Below are 14,038 nucleotides of genomic sequence, written 5' to 3' on the forward strand. Positions count from 1 at the left end.
TAAGACTAAACCTTAACACTATATACAGTGGTACCTTGGTTCTCAAACGCCTTGGTACTCAAACAACTTGGAACTCAAACACTGCAAATCTGGAAGTAAGTGTTCCGGTTTGTGAACTTTTTTCGGAAGCCGAATGTGCTCCATTTTGAGTGTTACGCTTCCAATTTGAGTGCCACACTTCCGTTTTGAGTGTTACACTGAAGTCTGTCTTTATTTTGTGCTTTTGTTTTTGCGGCTCTCTCTTTTTGTTTTTGTGACTGTGTGGAACCCAGTTCAGCTACTAATTGAATGATTGTGTGACTGCAGTACATTGTTTATTGCTTTCATTTTATGGATCAGTGATCTAGTTGGATAGTAAAATTCATGTTAAATTGCTGTTTTGGGGGTTGTTTTTTTTTAAAGTCTGGAACGGATTAATCCATTTTGCATTACTTTCTATGGGAAAGTGCGCCTTGGTTTTGGAACGCTTTGGTTTTGGAATGGATTAAGTTTGAGGACCAAGGTACCACTGTACAGAACACCACACCAGAAGGAAAAGAGGTAGAAAGAGAAAATGAAACCCAGGCTCCTTCTGGCCTTACTATTATAGTCACCATGACCTTGACAGAAAGAGATAAGAGAACCAGTTTAAACCAGCTGCACTCAGCTTCTCTGAAGGAATAACCCAAACCTCTAGCACCCTCCAACTCGTCGTTTTTCCAGCCTCTTCCCCATTGGCCTACCACCAAGACCCAGGGTTCAAGTCCTTGCCTTCCCTGTCCTCCCTTGGGGGGCGCACATTCAGGCAATTTCAAATGTGCTCATGCGTTTTTCTCGTTTTAGGCAAATCTGGTATTGAAAGAGCTATACTGTACAGTGGTGCCTCGCAAGACGAAAAGAACCCGTTCCACGAGTCTCTTCGTCTAGCGGTTTTTTCGTCTTGCGAAGCAAGCCCATTGACGGCTTAGCGGATTAGCGGCTTTTAGTGGCTTATCGGATTAGCGGATAAGCGGATAAGCGGCTTAGCGGCTTAGAAAAAGGGGGGAGGAAAAAACCCCCCGCAGGAACTCGCAAGACATTTTTGTCTTGCGAAGCAAGCCCATAGGAAATTCATTTTGCGAAGCGCCTCCAAAACGGAAAACCCTTTTGTCTAGCAAGTTTTCCGTCTTGCGAGGCATTCGTCTTGCGGGGCACCACTGTATATGAATAGGGAAGGATGGGGTGGGATATCCTCTAATAACTAATGCTGGAGGGAATTGTTCCTTTCTCACCTAAGTGATTGCTTTGCCTCCCACTGGCCATCTCCTTGTGTTGTCCTTAGGTTCAAGCTCTTGTAGCAGTGTACTGACTTCAGCCTTGGTAGCCCAGGAGAAGATTTCATTTGGAATCAACGCCATGAACTCATCTTATACCACGATCAAAAATATAAAAGACTTCTATGGCGAAGTGGATGGTCGCCTGATCGCTAAAGAGGTTAGTGCCTTTGGGCCTTTTGCTGAGCAGTGAAATGAGATTTATTATTATTATTATTATTATTATTATTATTATTATTATTATTATTATTATTTTACAATTTCACAGAACACAGGAAGCTGTAGGATAATCCACCACGGAAGGGGTGCTTAAAGGGAGAGCACTGTGGCCACACATGGCACAACTCTTACTCTAAAAATGTAGCCAGTTAGCTTGTTTGAAGGTCCAAGTAAATTGAATCTGCTTTGAACATCTAGCAAATTCAGCCATGGGTCTGTCATTGTTCTAAAAAAAGAGAGAGACTTTACTAGAAATCTTTAGGCCTGAGTGTGAAGCGAAAGCAGAAAGTTACCAAAGTCTGACCTGAAACAGTTTGACCCAAAGTCATGATTGTTTTTTTGCTTTTTCTTCAGGGAGAAAGCCAGGGCACAAAGCAGGGTTAGGGGGCTTCTCTCCTAAAATTTAAACTACACATTTTTTTCCAGCATCTGAATCTACTGTTTTTGTAAACACACAGAAAAGCGGGTCATGAACATGCACTAGAGCATAGTTAGAAAAACATGATGTGCTGGGGTTGGTCTTGATGACCCCTGCCCCCATGGTCCCTTCCAACTCTGCGATTCTAAGCTACATGGACCAATGTACTTGGAGAAAACTTTTGCCATTTACTTGGTCAGATTACTGTTTCATCCAGCCTAGAACTGCCTTTCCCAGTCCTGTTACCCGAGATCTTGTTTAGGTAGACCAAACCTAAAGCTATGCATGCAATGTATGAGCAATGTGTGTGTGTGTGAAAAAGTATTTGATCCCCTGCTAAATGGTAGGTTCATTGTAGCTGTGAGAGACAAAATAACAACAGGAAAAACCCCAGAAACCCAGAAGACAAAACTCAGAGATTGATGTGCATTATAATGAGTGAAATAAATATTTGATACCTTTGCAAAAGGTGACTTAGTACTTGGTGGCAAAACCTTTGCTGGCAATTACAGAGGCCAGACGTTTCTTGTAGGTGGCCACCAGGTTTGCACACATCTCAGGAGGTATTTTGTGCCACTCCTCTTTACAGATCCACTCCAAGTCAGTAAGATTTCGAGGCTGATGTGTAGCTGTTGTTATTCTGTCTCTCACAGCTACAGTAAACCTACCATTCAAATTATGGACTGGTCATTTCTTCGTCAGAGGGCAAACGGGCAAATTTAGCAGGGGATCAAATACTTTCCCCCCTCACTGTATACAGTGGTACCTCGCAAGACGAAATTAATTCGTTCTGCGAGTTTTTTCGTCTTGCGAATTTTTCGTCTTGCGAAGCACGGATTTTTGGAAAAGCTTCAAAAATCACCAAAGTCTTCAAAGACCTCAAAAAAGGCTACCACACCACGTGCTATGAGTTGCTCCTCGAAGTCAAGTCACAACTGCACCCCCTGAATGCACCCTGGGTATTAATGGTTTTAAGAAAAAGGAAACAAACTTGCAAGACGTTTTCGTCTTGCGAAGCAAGCCCATAGGGAAATTCGTCTTGTGAAGCAACTCAAAAAACAAAAAACTCTTTAGTCTTGTGAGTTTTTCATCTTACGAGGCATTCGTCTTGTGAGGTACCACTGTGTGTGTGTGTGTGTGTGTGTGTATATATATATATATATATATATATATATATATATATATTCTTGTAATTGCTGTGAGCTGCTAGATGTGCTCCAAAAGGCATCACATTTGAGCTCTGAGGTCACAACCCCTGAGCCTCTGGGTCTGAGCCTCAGGCATCCTGGCTTCCACATATGAGACAAGGAGATTGCAATGGGGCATTAGGTCCTAATGCAGCCTGCGTATTGCAAATCAAACCCTTCCCCCACTTCACATGACTTGCCAGAGGCAGAAGCGGTGACCTGGGAGGCTGAATAAAGTGTGAAGGTTTTGCAAAGGCATTAGACACTCTTGAATGTGCTCTGTTCATGAAGGGAAGCCGAGCGCCACAGGAGGCATCCATACACGCCAATAACATCAGTGCTGTGTTGAAAGCATTTGCCAACCTATGCAAGATCCTAGAAAGGCCTTTAAGGCGAATGGCATCTTCGAAAATAGTCCAGAAGGTTTAAGCTATTTCCTTGTAGGACCAGAATGGTCAACGGCTCTGAATTTCTCCATAGTATGGTGCTCAAGAGGGATGCGGATGGCGCTGTGGGTTAAACCACAGAGCCTAGGACTTGCCGATCAGAAGGTTGGCGGTTTGAATCTCTGCGATGGGGTGAGCTCCCGTTGCTCAGTCCCTGCTCCTGCCAACCTCGCAATTTGAAAGCACATCAAAGTGCAAGTAGATAAATAGGTACCGCTCCGGCCTTTCCATACGCTGCTCTGGTTCACCAGAAGTGGCTTAGTCATGCTGGCCACATGACCTGGAAGCTGTACGCCGGCTCCCTTGGCCAATAAAGCGAGATGAGCGCCACAACCCCAGAGTCGGTCACAACTGAACCTAATGGTCAGGGGTCCCTTTACCTTTTACCTTTATGGTGCTCAATAGGTTTTTTTTTCTTTCAAAATTATCCTTGCCGTTTACCTGCCTTGTGTGACACAACAACTCGCTCTATTTTTCAGCTGGAGCTCTCTTCTCGTGACAGGACAACGCCAGTTTTCATGTCTCGAAATACTGCAGGGAAACTTGCAGGCCCCTTAAGAACTATCGGAGCAGTTGCTGTAGGCCTGTACGGTAAGTAGAAATGATGGCCATGAACACTGAAACATATTAAGAAGTATAACCTAACTAACTAACTAACTAAAATTAAGAAGTCTGACCAGAAGCAGTGCACAAAGGAGGGCTGTAGGACCGAAGGCCCTTTAAACATCGCCACAAATCACGTGAAAGCCTTTTTCATTTGGTGGGTGACTACAGTTGGCGTGATGTTTAAACTGCCCAATGGGCGGGGGTCTTTCCCACTGAATTAGCACACAAACATTTCTTGTTTAGTTGTTTAGTTGTGTCCGACTCTTTGTGACCCCATGGACCAGAGCATGCCAGGCATTCCTCTCTTCCACTGCCTCCCGCAGTTTGGTCAAAAACATTTCTTGGCTGTACCAATTCTGTGGGCAGGACACACAGGATTGGCTGACACCCCAACCACCCCTGGACCAATGGGGACAAGTCACTGGAATGTAATTCTTTAGTGATGAAGCTCTCAGCTACATCATCTCCTAATGTGCAAGCGATATGAAATAACACTTCCCGCTAACTAGAAGAAGAAGAAGAAGAAGAAGAAGAAGAAGAAGAAGAGGAGGAGTTTGGATTTGATATCCCACCTTTCACTCCCCTTCAGGAGTCTCAAAACGGCTAACAATCTCCTTTCCCTTCTTCCCCCACAACAAACACTCTGTGAAGTGAGTGGGGCTGAGAGACTTCAAAGAAGTCTGGTCACCCAGCAGCTTCATGTGGAAGAGCGGAGATGCGAACCCGGTTCCCCAGATTACGAGTCTATCGCTCTCAACCACTACACCACACGGGCTCTCTAGCTGTCTAGGCAAACTGTGACAGCAGACCCATGCCCCTCATACCCACTCCCACCCTTTGGGGGCAGCTGCCAGTCCCTGACAGTTGAAAGCTGCAAGTCCTGGTCACCTAACTCTTCCCCTTATCACCCTGTGCAGATCACTCAAGAAAAATGGCTTTTTTGTAGCTAGGACAATGTTTCATAGGCTCTTGCAGCATTTGTAATTTCCCAAAGCACTCATAAGCACTCAATAAAACCAATGAACATTTTGATAGAGGGATCTGAGCTGTGCTGTCATAGCACTGGTACTTTTTGCAAAATCTCTCTCTCTCTCTCTCTCTCTCTCTCTCTCTCTCTCTCTCTCTCTCTCTTTCTCTCTCTCTCTGGACCTAGTGGTAGATTTAGTGGCGGATGTTCTGCTAGGTTTTACTCAGCGTAGACCTATTGAAATGAATTTGGTCATGTTCATTGATTTCAGTAGACCTAGTTCGAGTAAAACTTAGTTGAATATCCTCAATTATTCTTCCTTTGGCATTTATTAAAGTTTTGTTTTTTTTAATAAGCTTTTCTTGGGTAGCAAAAGCACATACACCGTCTCTGCTTTCATTTCATAGAGCCATTTTCTACAGATCAGTTACATTTGATGTGAGCCACTAATGTTATGGACAGTACAGTGGTATCTTGGTTTGCAATCGCTTTGGATTACAACCGTTTTGGATTACAACAACGTCAAACCCGGAAGTGCGTGTCCCTTTTATTGGATTACAACCCATTTTTTTTTAGATTACAACCAATTTTTGGGGGGGAGGCCCCATTGGCGAAAGCGTGCCTTGGGTTACAACCTGTTTTGGTTTACAACCGGACCTCCGGAATGGATTATGGTTGTAAACCAAGGTACCACTGTATGAGGTTGTGGGAGAAAAGAAGGGGTGGGTGTGTTAAACTTTAATTCTTTTACATAGTGTATGTGCAAAGATTTTGTGTTAGTGTCATGTGGGTACGTTCTCTTTCTATTCATTTATTAGTTTTTGTTGGCGGTGAGAGAAATTGGGGGCCCCTTTAACCTGTTTCCTTCCTGTAACTACATTGCTAGAAAGATGCACAATTATATGTAATAAAGAAACCTGATTCTGCTGTTGGGCTTTCCAATCTCTTTTCTCTCTCCTTGTTGCTTTCTGTGTTTTTGATTTTTTTCTGAATGGGACTATAGCGAGTTTGCCTCCTCACTTTATTCTCTCTTTTTTTAAAAAAAATAAAAATTATTAAGTTTTCCATTTAACAATCCAATCATATCACATTAGTTAATCTGAATTATACCAATACATATCATAAAATCTAAATATTTTGCCGAATTTTTTAAATTTTTGTTGGGGGTACCCACGCTTCGAGTTCAGTAAGGATCCAGTCATCTCATATTTCTGCTGCTTTAATGTTCACAAGTCCCATCTTCCAATCTTCTTGTTGTTATCGTTTTTCTTCTTAATAGCCTCTGAGTTGTTTCCACAGGCGAGTTGAAGCAAGCATTATTATGTTTCTGTGTGGACTTTCACGCTGATCCAAAAATCCTATTCGAGCGGCAGGTGCCATTTCGACAGTTCCAATGAAATAAAGTCTAAGCGTCTGCTCATTAATTTTCCCAGACCAGTGCTCCATAAATCAGCTTTCCAGGGGAGTTTTTGCCAAATCAGACGTACAATCCAAACATGATAACAGAACAGTGGCTCGCCTCCCCCTTTGACTGCAAATCTCGCAACAAAGTCTGTCTCATAATGGCAGATCCCGATTAGTGACTGCGTCACCCAAAGGCCTTTCGTTTCCTTTCCAAATCTTCCGCAAAACAAAGCCTTTAGTTAATATTTTTATTTCCACACTGTTTATTTTCCAATCTCACTTGCTATCAATCATGTGACGGTTCTTCTAGGGGAGGGGTTGTTAGGTAAATGCCTCCTCACTTTATTCTCGCCTTCCTTACAGGGACCCGGGTTTTCCAGTCCTGCCCAGCAGCTGTCAGTCTGAACTACATAGGAGGCCCTGCGATTATGTTGGGTCTCCTTGCCATGGCCCACGATGACCACACTGTGTATGCTGCTGTCAAAGTCTTGCACTCTGTTCTCTGCAGCAGTGCAATGAGCGAAAATCTAATGAGACAGATTGGTGGGTACCAGGTGAGATGTTAGTTCCTTTTCCACAGCAACAGTGGTCTTCCTTATCCCTCACATGGTGTTTCCCCCCCAAAACCTTTTCAAGCCAACTGCCTTGAGACAGATTTCTCCAAACCTCACTCAAAAGATCAACATTCATAGATTATAATGACAGTGGTACCTTCGGTTGCATACACTTCAGGTTACAGACGCTTCAGGTTACAGACTCCGCTAATCCAGAAATAGTACCTCGGTTTAAGAACTTTGCTTCAGGATGAGAACAGAAATTGTGCTCCGGCGGCATGGTGGCAGCGGGAGGCCCCATTAGCTAAAGTGGTGCTTCAGGTTAAGAACAGTTTCAGGTTAAGAACGGACCTCTGGAACGAATTACGTTCTTAACCCGAGGTACCACTGTATATGAACGAATTGATTGAATGCTGTGATGTAATTGTTTTAAAAAATTGGATTTTCTTATTATTTTATTTGGAAATCATTTTTATTTGGTTTTACAAATGCAAAGTTATAAGGATCCAAATATATATCCATATACAGAGATTCCTCTGAACCTTGCGACTTCTCCCCACTCCCTCCATGGGGTCCCATTTTGAACATTTACAACTGCATATTCTCCCATACTCTAACTTTTATATCAATCCATCTCGTCCATGGTATTTGTTACACTACAAGTGAAATCAAAATCCTGCCAGTGTTTCCATCTGCTTATAGTGGTCTCCTAAATAACTGATAAATTTTCCCCATTCTTTTATAAAGTTTTTGTCCTCCTGGTTTCTGATATTTCCAGTCAGCTTTGCCATTTCGGCGTAGTCTGTCAGCTTGGTTTGCCATTCCTCTCTGGTCTTCTTTCCACCCAGACAGGTGTTGTTCCATACATAAAAAGTCTTTCCTGCTCCTTTGGAATATCAGCACCTACAATTCCTAATAGATTTTCACTGCACTCTTTCTCCAACAGACAGACGAAAGTAGCGTTCTATAATTGCACAATCCAATCCAGTATTGATGATTTTGAATTTTCAGAATTACTTCCCTTCTTCAGTGGAGGAAGGTACACTGGGGGGGGGGGGTCTTACTCCACCCACTCTCTTCAAAATCCAGGCTGTGCCAGTTAGACAGCATTGTCACATCCTGTGAGAGGTGGCTCCCTCTTTTTCAGCTCTGCCTGCACCACGGTGGTGGGTTTTGAAGAGCGTTTGCTCTTCTGAGTGTTGGCAAAATGGGTTGACAGATTTCTGAGTCCATTCAGTGCAAATATGGAGAAAGTCAAGCAATATTTTATCACAGAAATGGGTGCTCTGGAATACGCATCAACATTTTTAGGTCTGCTTATTTGCATTGATAGAGGACTTACTAAACTTAAGTCATGCTGGATCAATTCTAATTGGATAAAAAGTTGTAGCCAAATAGGGAGACAGGGAGGTGTAATCAACAGCCTTGAGCCTTTGTGATTCAGTGGGATTAAAATAAAAGACATAACTGGAGTGTGTTAGATATCTGTAGGATGCAATAATGTGGAACCAGCTTTCGCTGGTTCATTTAGTAATGTTTGTGGGGAGAAGTGTCTGCCCTCTGTCATACTTCATGGGTTCCTGAATGAACAACCCCCTATTTGTCTAGGAGTAGACAAATTTGTCAACTTCAATATTTCTGTTTCCCATTTTCCCGATCATAAGTTTGTCCCATTTGCACATCAATTTGCAATTTTTAAAAATAAAGCTCTCACAAAAAAATGTTGACATTTTAGTGCACATTCCCCCCCCGATATACCTATTTGTGGATGTAATTTTTCCTAATATATATGTTTTTGCTATCAGTTCTTCCTAGTGTACTGCATTTTTATATGCATTTTCTCCTAATGTAAGCATTTTTGGTCTACATTTGGGTGGGGGGGGGGTTGAGAACTGCATTGCAAAATTCATATATTGTTTCAGGAAGTGTGAATGAGGTAGGTCTGCATTAAAAATGTGAACCAAACTGAATTCCTCCTCCATCCATATGCAGCTCCTGGCATACCTGCTGAAAAGAAAGATCCATTTGTTAAACAGCAGAATTCTGCAACTCGTCTTTGCCATTGCGGGCATTGCAGAGATCAGCCAGGACGCCCCCACTATCAAGAACTTGGAGGCATTCCAGCATATTGTTTGCTGCTTTGAGGTAAAGATGACAAATCTCTTTCATACTATTTTTTTTTGGGGGGGGGCTTCCCCCCTCTATAGAAAGAAATCTCATTCCGTATAAGCCTCATTGAGTGAGGCTGCTGACCTGTGTCCAGGTTGCACCATTTTGGTCAGCATGCAAAGTTTACCTAACGAACAGAACACAAGCCACTCAAAGTTCTGAGTGCTGTTCCTCTTGGCTTTCAGCTTTGGTGCCGTGCCCCTGAAAATATGGAGATTTCTCTCTTTGAACACCTAACAGAAATCCTACAAACTTCAAGGTAGGTGGGCTGGTCAGCATGTTCATGGAGCCTGGAATCAGGGGCTAAACACATGCAACACATTTTAAACTGGAACGTGTCCAGAGGAGGGCAACCAAAATGGTCAAAGGCCTGGAAACGATGCCTTATGAGGAACGGCTAAGGGAGCTGGGCATGTTTAGCCTGGAGAAGAGGAGGTTAAGGGGTATGATATGATAGCCATGTTCAAATATATAAAAGGATGTCACATAGAGGAGGGAGAAAGGTTGTTTTCTGCTGCTCCAGAGAAGCGGACACGGAGCAATGGTTCCAAACTACAAGAAAGAAGATTCCACCTAAACATTAGGAAGAACTTCCTGACAGTAAGAGCTGTTTGACAGTGGAATGTGCTGCCAAGGCGTGTGGTGGAGTCTCCTTCTTTGGAGGTCTTTAAGCAGAGGCTTGACAACCATATGTCAGGAGTGCTCTGATGGTGTTTCCTGCTTGGCAGGGGGTTGGACTCGATGGCCCTTGTGGTCTCTTTCAACTTTCCAACTCTATGATTCTATGATTTTGTGGGATGAAGGTGCGGCCACAACATATGTTTGAATTCAGCAATCGCAAACATCCAGTCATGCACATTTCCTCGATTCAGTTTCGATCAGCTGTTCATGGAGCAAGGAGGGCAGGCCTGAAATTCTCCTTATGCTCAGCTTTTAGAACAGGGATTGACAGGAAAGGTTATGGAACACCGGAATGAAATTTACGGCATGTAGTGCCTTGAAGGAAAATATTATGAAAATGATATACCGGTGGTACATGACCCCAGTCAAACTTGCTAAGATATATCACCTGTCTGATAACAAATGTTGGAAATGTAAAGAGGCGGAAGGGACATTCTTTCACCTCTGGTGGACTTGCCCGAAAGTGAAGGCCTTTTGGGAGATGATTCATAATGAACTAAAAAAGGTACTTAGATATACCTTACCTAAGAAACCGGAGGCCTTTCTTCTGGGCATTGTGGACCAGAGAGTACTTAAGAAAGATAGAACTTTTTTTATGTATGCTACCACAGCAGCAAGGATCCTGATTGCTAAGCATTGGAAGACACAAGATTTACCCACGCTGGAGGAATGGCAGACGCAGTTGATGGACTATATGGAACTGGCTGAAATGACTGGCAGAATCCAAGACTTGGGAGAAGAAACAATCGAGGAGGACTGGGAAAAATTTAAAGACTATTTGAAAAAACATTACAAGTTGTATGAATGTTAAAAAATGCTCTTTTTAGAAATTCTTGCTTCAGCATTGGTAAATTAATGAAATGGAAATTAAGGTACAAGAAGTTAAAGGTGGAATAATGAAATAACTTTATTATGTTTAAGTTAAAACATATAAGATTTGGGTTACAATAGTTTTGAAATTAGGCAACATGATAAAATGAAAGATACAATAAGTTTGGAAATAAGTTAACAAATTGCTGATATTTTGTATTACAGAGAATGCAGGGTTTGGAGGATGTGGGGAAGTCCAATAGATGTGTTGGAAAAAAGGATTATGGAAATTTGTAATTTCTCTACTGTATTTTTCTATCTATGTCTTTATTTCTTTTTCCTGTACTTCATAAACTTAATAAAAATATTATAAAAAAAAAATAGAACAGGGATTGACAGAGCATAGACTGCAGTCCACCAGCTGATCACTGACCAGTTCCCAAGGGAGCCCATGCTGCTTGCTAGGAACCTTACAATGAATGCTATGCTAGGTGGACCTTAGGGCCAAACTACCCATTAAATGAAATTCAAACAGTTTTTATTTTGAAAGAAAAGCAGCTGGGTGAAGTCCCAGTGTGAAACATGGTCCCATCCTGGTTTCCCACTGGAAACTATTCTCCAATTGTTGCTATTTGTCCCCCAAAAGTGCTGTTTACTTCCAAGGATACAGTCAAAGGCAAATAGCAGGTGGGAAGGCTGATCTTATTTTGTTCATGAATAGAGATAAAGGATTCATGTGGCTGTTGTTACTTCAGAACATCATAGAAGTCATAGAATCATAGAAGAGTTGGAAGAGACCACAAGGGCCATCGAGTCCAACCCCCTGCCAAGCAGGAAACACCATCAGACCACTCCTGACATATGGTTGTCAAGCCTCTGCTTAAAGACCTCCAAAGAAGGAGACTCCACCACACTCCTTGGCAGCAAATTCCACTGTCGAACAGCTCTTACTGTCAGGAAGTTCTTCCTAATGTTTAGGTGGAATCTTTTTTCTTGTAGTTTGGAACCATTGCTCCGTGTCCGCTTCTCTGGAGCAGCAGAAAACAACCTTTCTCCCTCCTCTATGTGACATCCTTTTATATATTTGAACATGGCTATCATATCACCCCTTAACCTCCTCTTCTCCAGGCTAAACATGCCCAGCTCCCTTAGCCGTTCTTCATAACCAGAAGCTTAAGAGTGCTTTTTTAAAATGCATGTTTACTATAATTTGTAGCTTCACACTTAAGCAGACCCCGTGGGATATGTTCTTAAGGGCATATTCAGGAACATTTAACAGATATCAGGTATGCCTTACAACTGCCAAGAAATCTCAAGCACGCACTCTTCTTTTGTAATTTTAAAACATATTGGAGACCTGTGAATTCTATTTCCTTCTCATTAAAAGGCCTTCCAGGATCCTGATAATGTTTTCTACTGACTTTTCTAAGAAAAGCATTTATTTCCACCGACGTACAGCTCCAGAAATCAATACTTTTGTTTGATTTGAACTCTCTAAGTCAGGGCAAATATCAAAGAAGAGTTATGGGTGTGAGGGGAGGAGGTAGAGAGCAAGAGGTGAAACGATGACAACAGTTTATCCCCCTGGCTGACACTGAAAACTATTTGATTTCTCCGTCAGTCATTTGACGGGTTGCCAAGGCAACATCAGAAGTCAAAGGTCCAGAAGTAGAGGAGAAATGCAGATTTGGTTGTTTTCATCTTCTTCCAAGAAAGGTTGCTAGAGATCATTTTGTCTGTTACAGAAAAGGAAGCTGGGATTTGCAGATTGCTCATCGGGTGCAGATGGTACCCAGGCTTTTTATTCTCTTCAGTGACCCTGAGATTACACGCTCTCGCATCGGCAGGATCTGTACCGTACTGTCGCATCTGCTGCGCAGCCATTTCAGCATCAAAGATATTGATTGGTATTATCATTCATTTTTCCCAAAGTGGGGGGGGGGGCAGGAAGCGTCCAAAGGAAGTAGAACCAAGACAAACACATCACCCTAAACTTTGCATCCCCCCTTTCAGGTCTTTTACCAGTTTTTGTTTTTGTTTTTTTTTGTTTTTTTTGAGGGATGGGTTATGAACACTTCTCCAGTTCACCCATTGTGCTGAGAGGAGCTGATCAATACCTCCATCTTCCTAGTGACTTGCAGCACAGCAAGGAAAGGCAGAGAGCATCTTCACCCAATTTCCTAGGGGAAAGTTCTGTGACTTTTCAGAAACTAAGAAACACAAATTAATTAGGAATTAAATTGGGTGTCATATTAAAGAAATTCTGTGGTGAGCAACTGAAATATACTCGGAGTCGAGAGTGGATTTCATGCTCTTTATTCAGCTCATAGTGGTGAGGAGGAATGAATGTTCCCCCAAAGTATCTGCTTTATATACATTATTTACACAATGGGCTGCACATGATTGGCTAATTCCGGGATTCTCCTGTAGGCCAATCAGGTTGTGGATTCACTTCCATCTGGAGCTGGATTGGGTGGCTCCTGCAGACCAATCTTACTGCTGCATTGTTCTAGGACCAATCAGACTGCTGCATTTTGGATCCTATTCAACTCAGAACATAACAACAACTTATCACATTTTTTTAGCCAATTAGAACAGTGTTCTGAGCTCACACTAAGAAAGATGTTGAGTGCTGTTGTGCAGAACTGGTAATGCTACTGACAATTGACTGTTTCCCCCTTTCCTTTGAAAGGGTTGGCTTGTTCTTGGTCTACACTTTATACCCTTCCTCTGTGGATGAAAGCCATACCTGCCCGGACTATGAAGATGGTAAGGACTGCCGAAATTGGGAAATTTTGGAGCATGATCCATGAAGAAATAAAGAAAATATTAAGAATATCATATAGTAAAAGGCCAGAGGCATTCCTTTTAGGAATTTTAAATGACGATATTCCAAAAGACAAAACTAATTTTTTCTTATACGCAACGTCTGCAGCAAGAATCCTGGTGGCTAAGTACTGGAAAGGGAATCAGTTACCCACTAGGGGAGAGTGGCTATGTAAGCTCTCAGAATACTTAGAATTAGCCAAATTGACAGACGTAATAAGACAAAAAACAAAAAGTGAAGTAAAAAAAGAATGGGAGTGCCTAAATGAATACCTCAAAAGTCAAGCTTCGAGGGCAGAAATCTGGCTGAGTCTGGAAGAACCTTGGGAAGTGAAAGGATATGAAAGAAGGATTTATATCTAGATGTTAGGATAGAGATGATAAAGAAAACAGGAAAACAGGAAGACACAATGAGAGATAAAGGAGGTGCTGTGGGATTGGTGGAAGTCAATGTCTTGT

General features: G+C 42.3%; 1 protein-coding gene across 1 annotated transcript in view; it reads left to right on the forward strand.

Annotated features, from left to right (window-relative positions):
* Nucleotides 1-14,038, forward strand: part of WDFY4 (WDFY family member 4) — a 204,254-nt gene that overhangs the window by 71,952 nt on the left and 118,264 nt on the right. The window contains exons 21-27 of the mRNA XM_081864118.1: nucleotides 1,301-1,452; nucleotides 4,042-4,153; nucleotides 6,903-7,093; nucleotides 9,086-9,238; nucleotides 9,448-9,521; nucleotides 12,499-12,660; nucleotides 13,446-13,522. Of these exons, the coding sequence (XP_081720244.1) occupies nucleotides 1,301-1,452; nucleotides 4,042-4,153; nucleotides 6,903-7,093; nucleotides 9,086-9,238; nucleotides 9,448-9,521; nucleotides 12,499-12,660; nucleotides 13,446-13,522 (921 nt within the window). The remainder of the gene's footprint in view (nucleotides 1-1,300; nucleotides 1,453-4,041; nucleotides 4,154-6,902; nucleotides 7,094-9,085; nucleotides 9,239-9,447; nucleotides 9,522-12,498; nucleotides 12,661-13,445; nucleotides 13,523-14,038) is intronic.

Source organism: Podarcis erhardii (assembly GCF_964252035.2).
Source record: "Podarcis erhardii genome assembly, chromosome: 5".
Classification (NCBI taxonomy): Eukaryota; Metazoa; Chordata; class Lepidosauria; order Squamata; family Lacertidae; genus Podarcis; species Podarcis erhardii.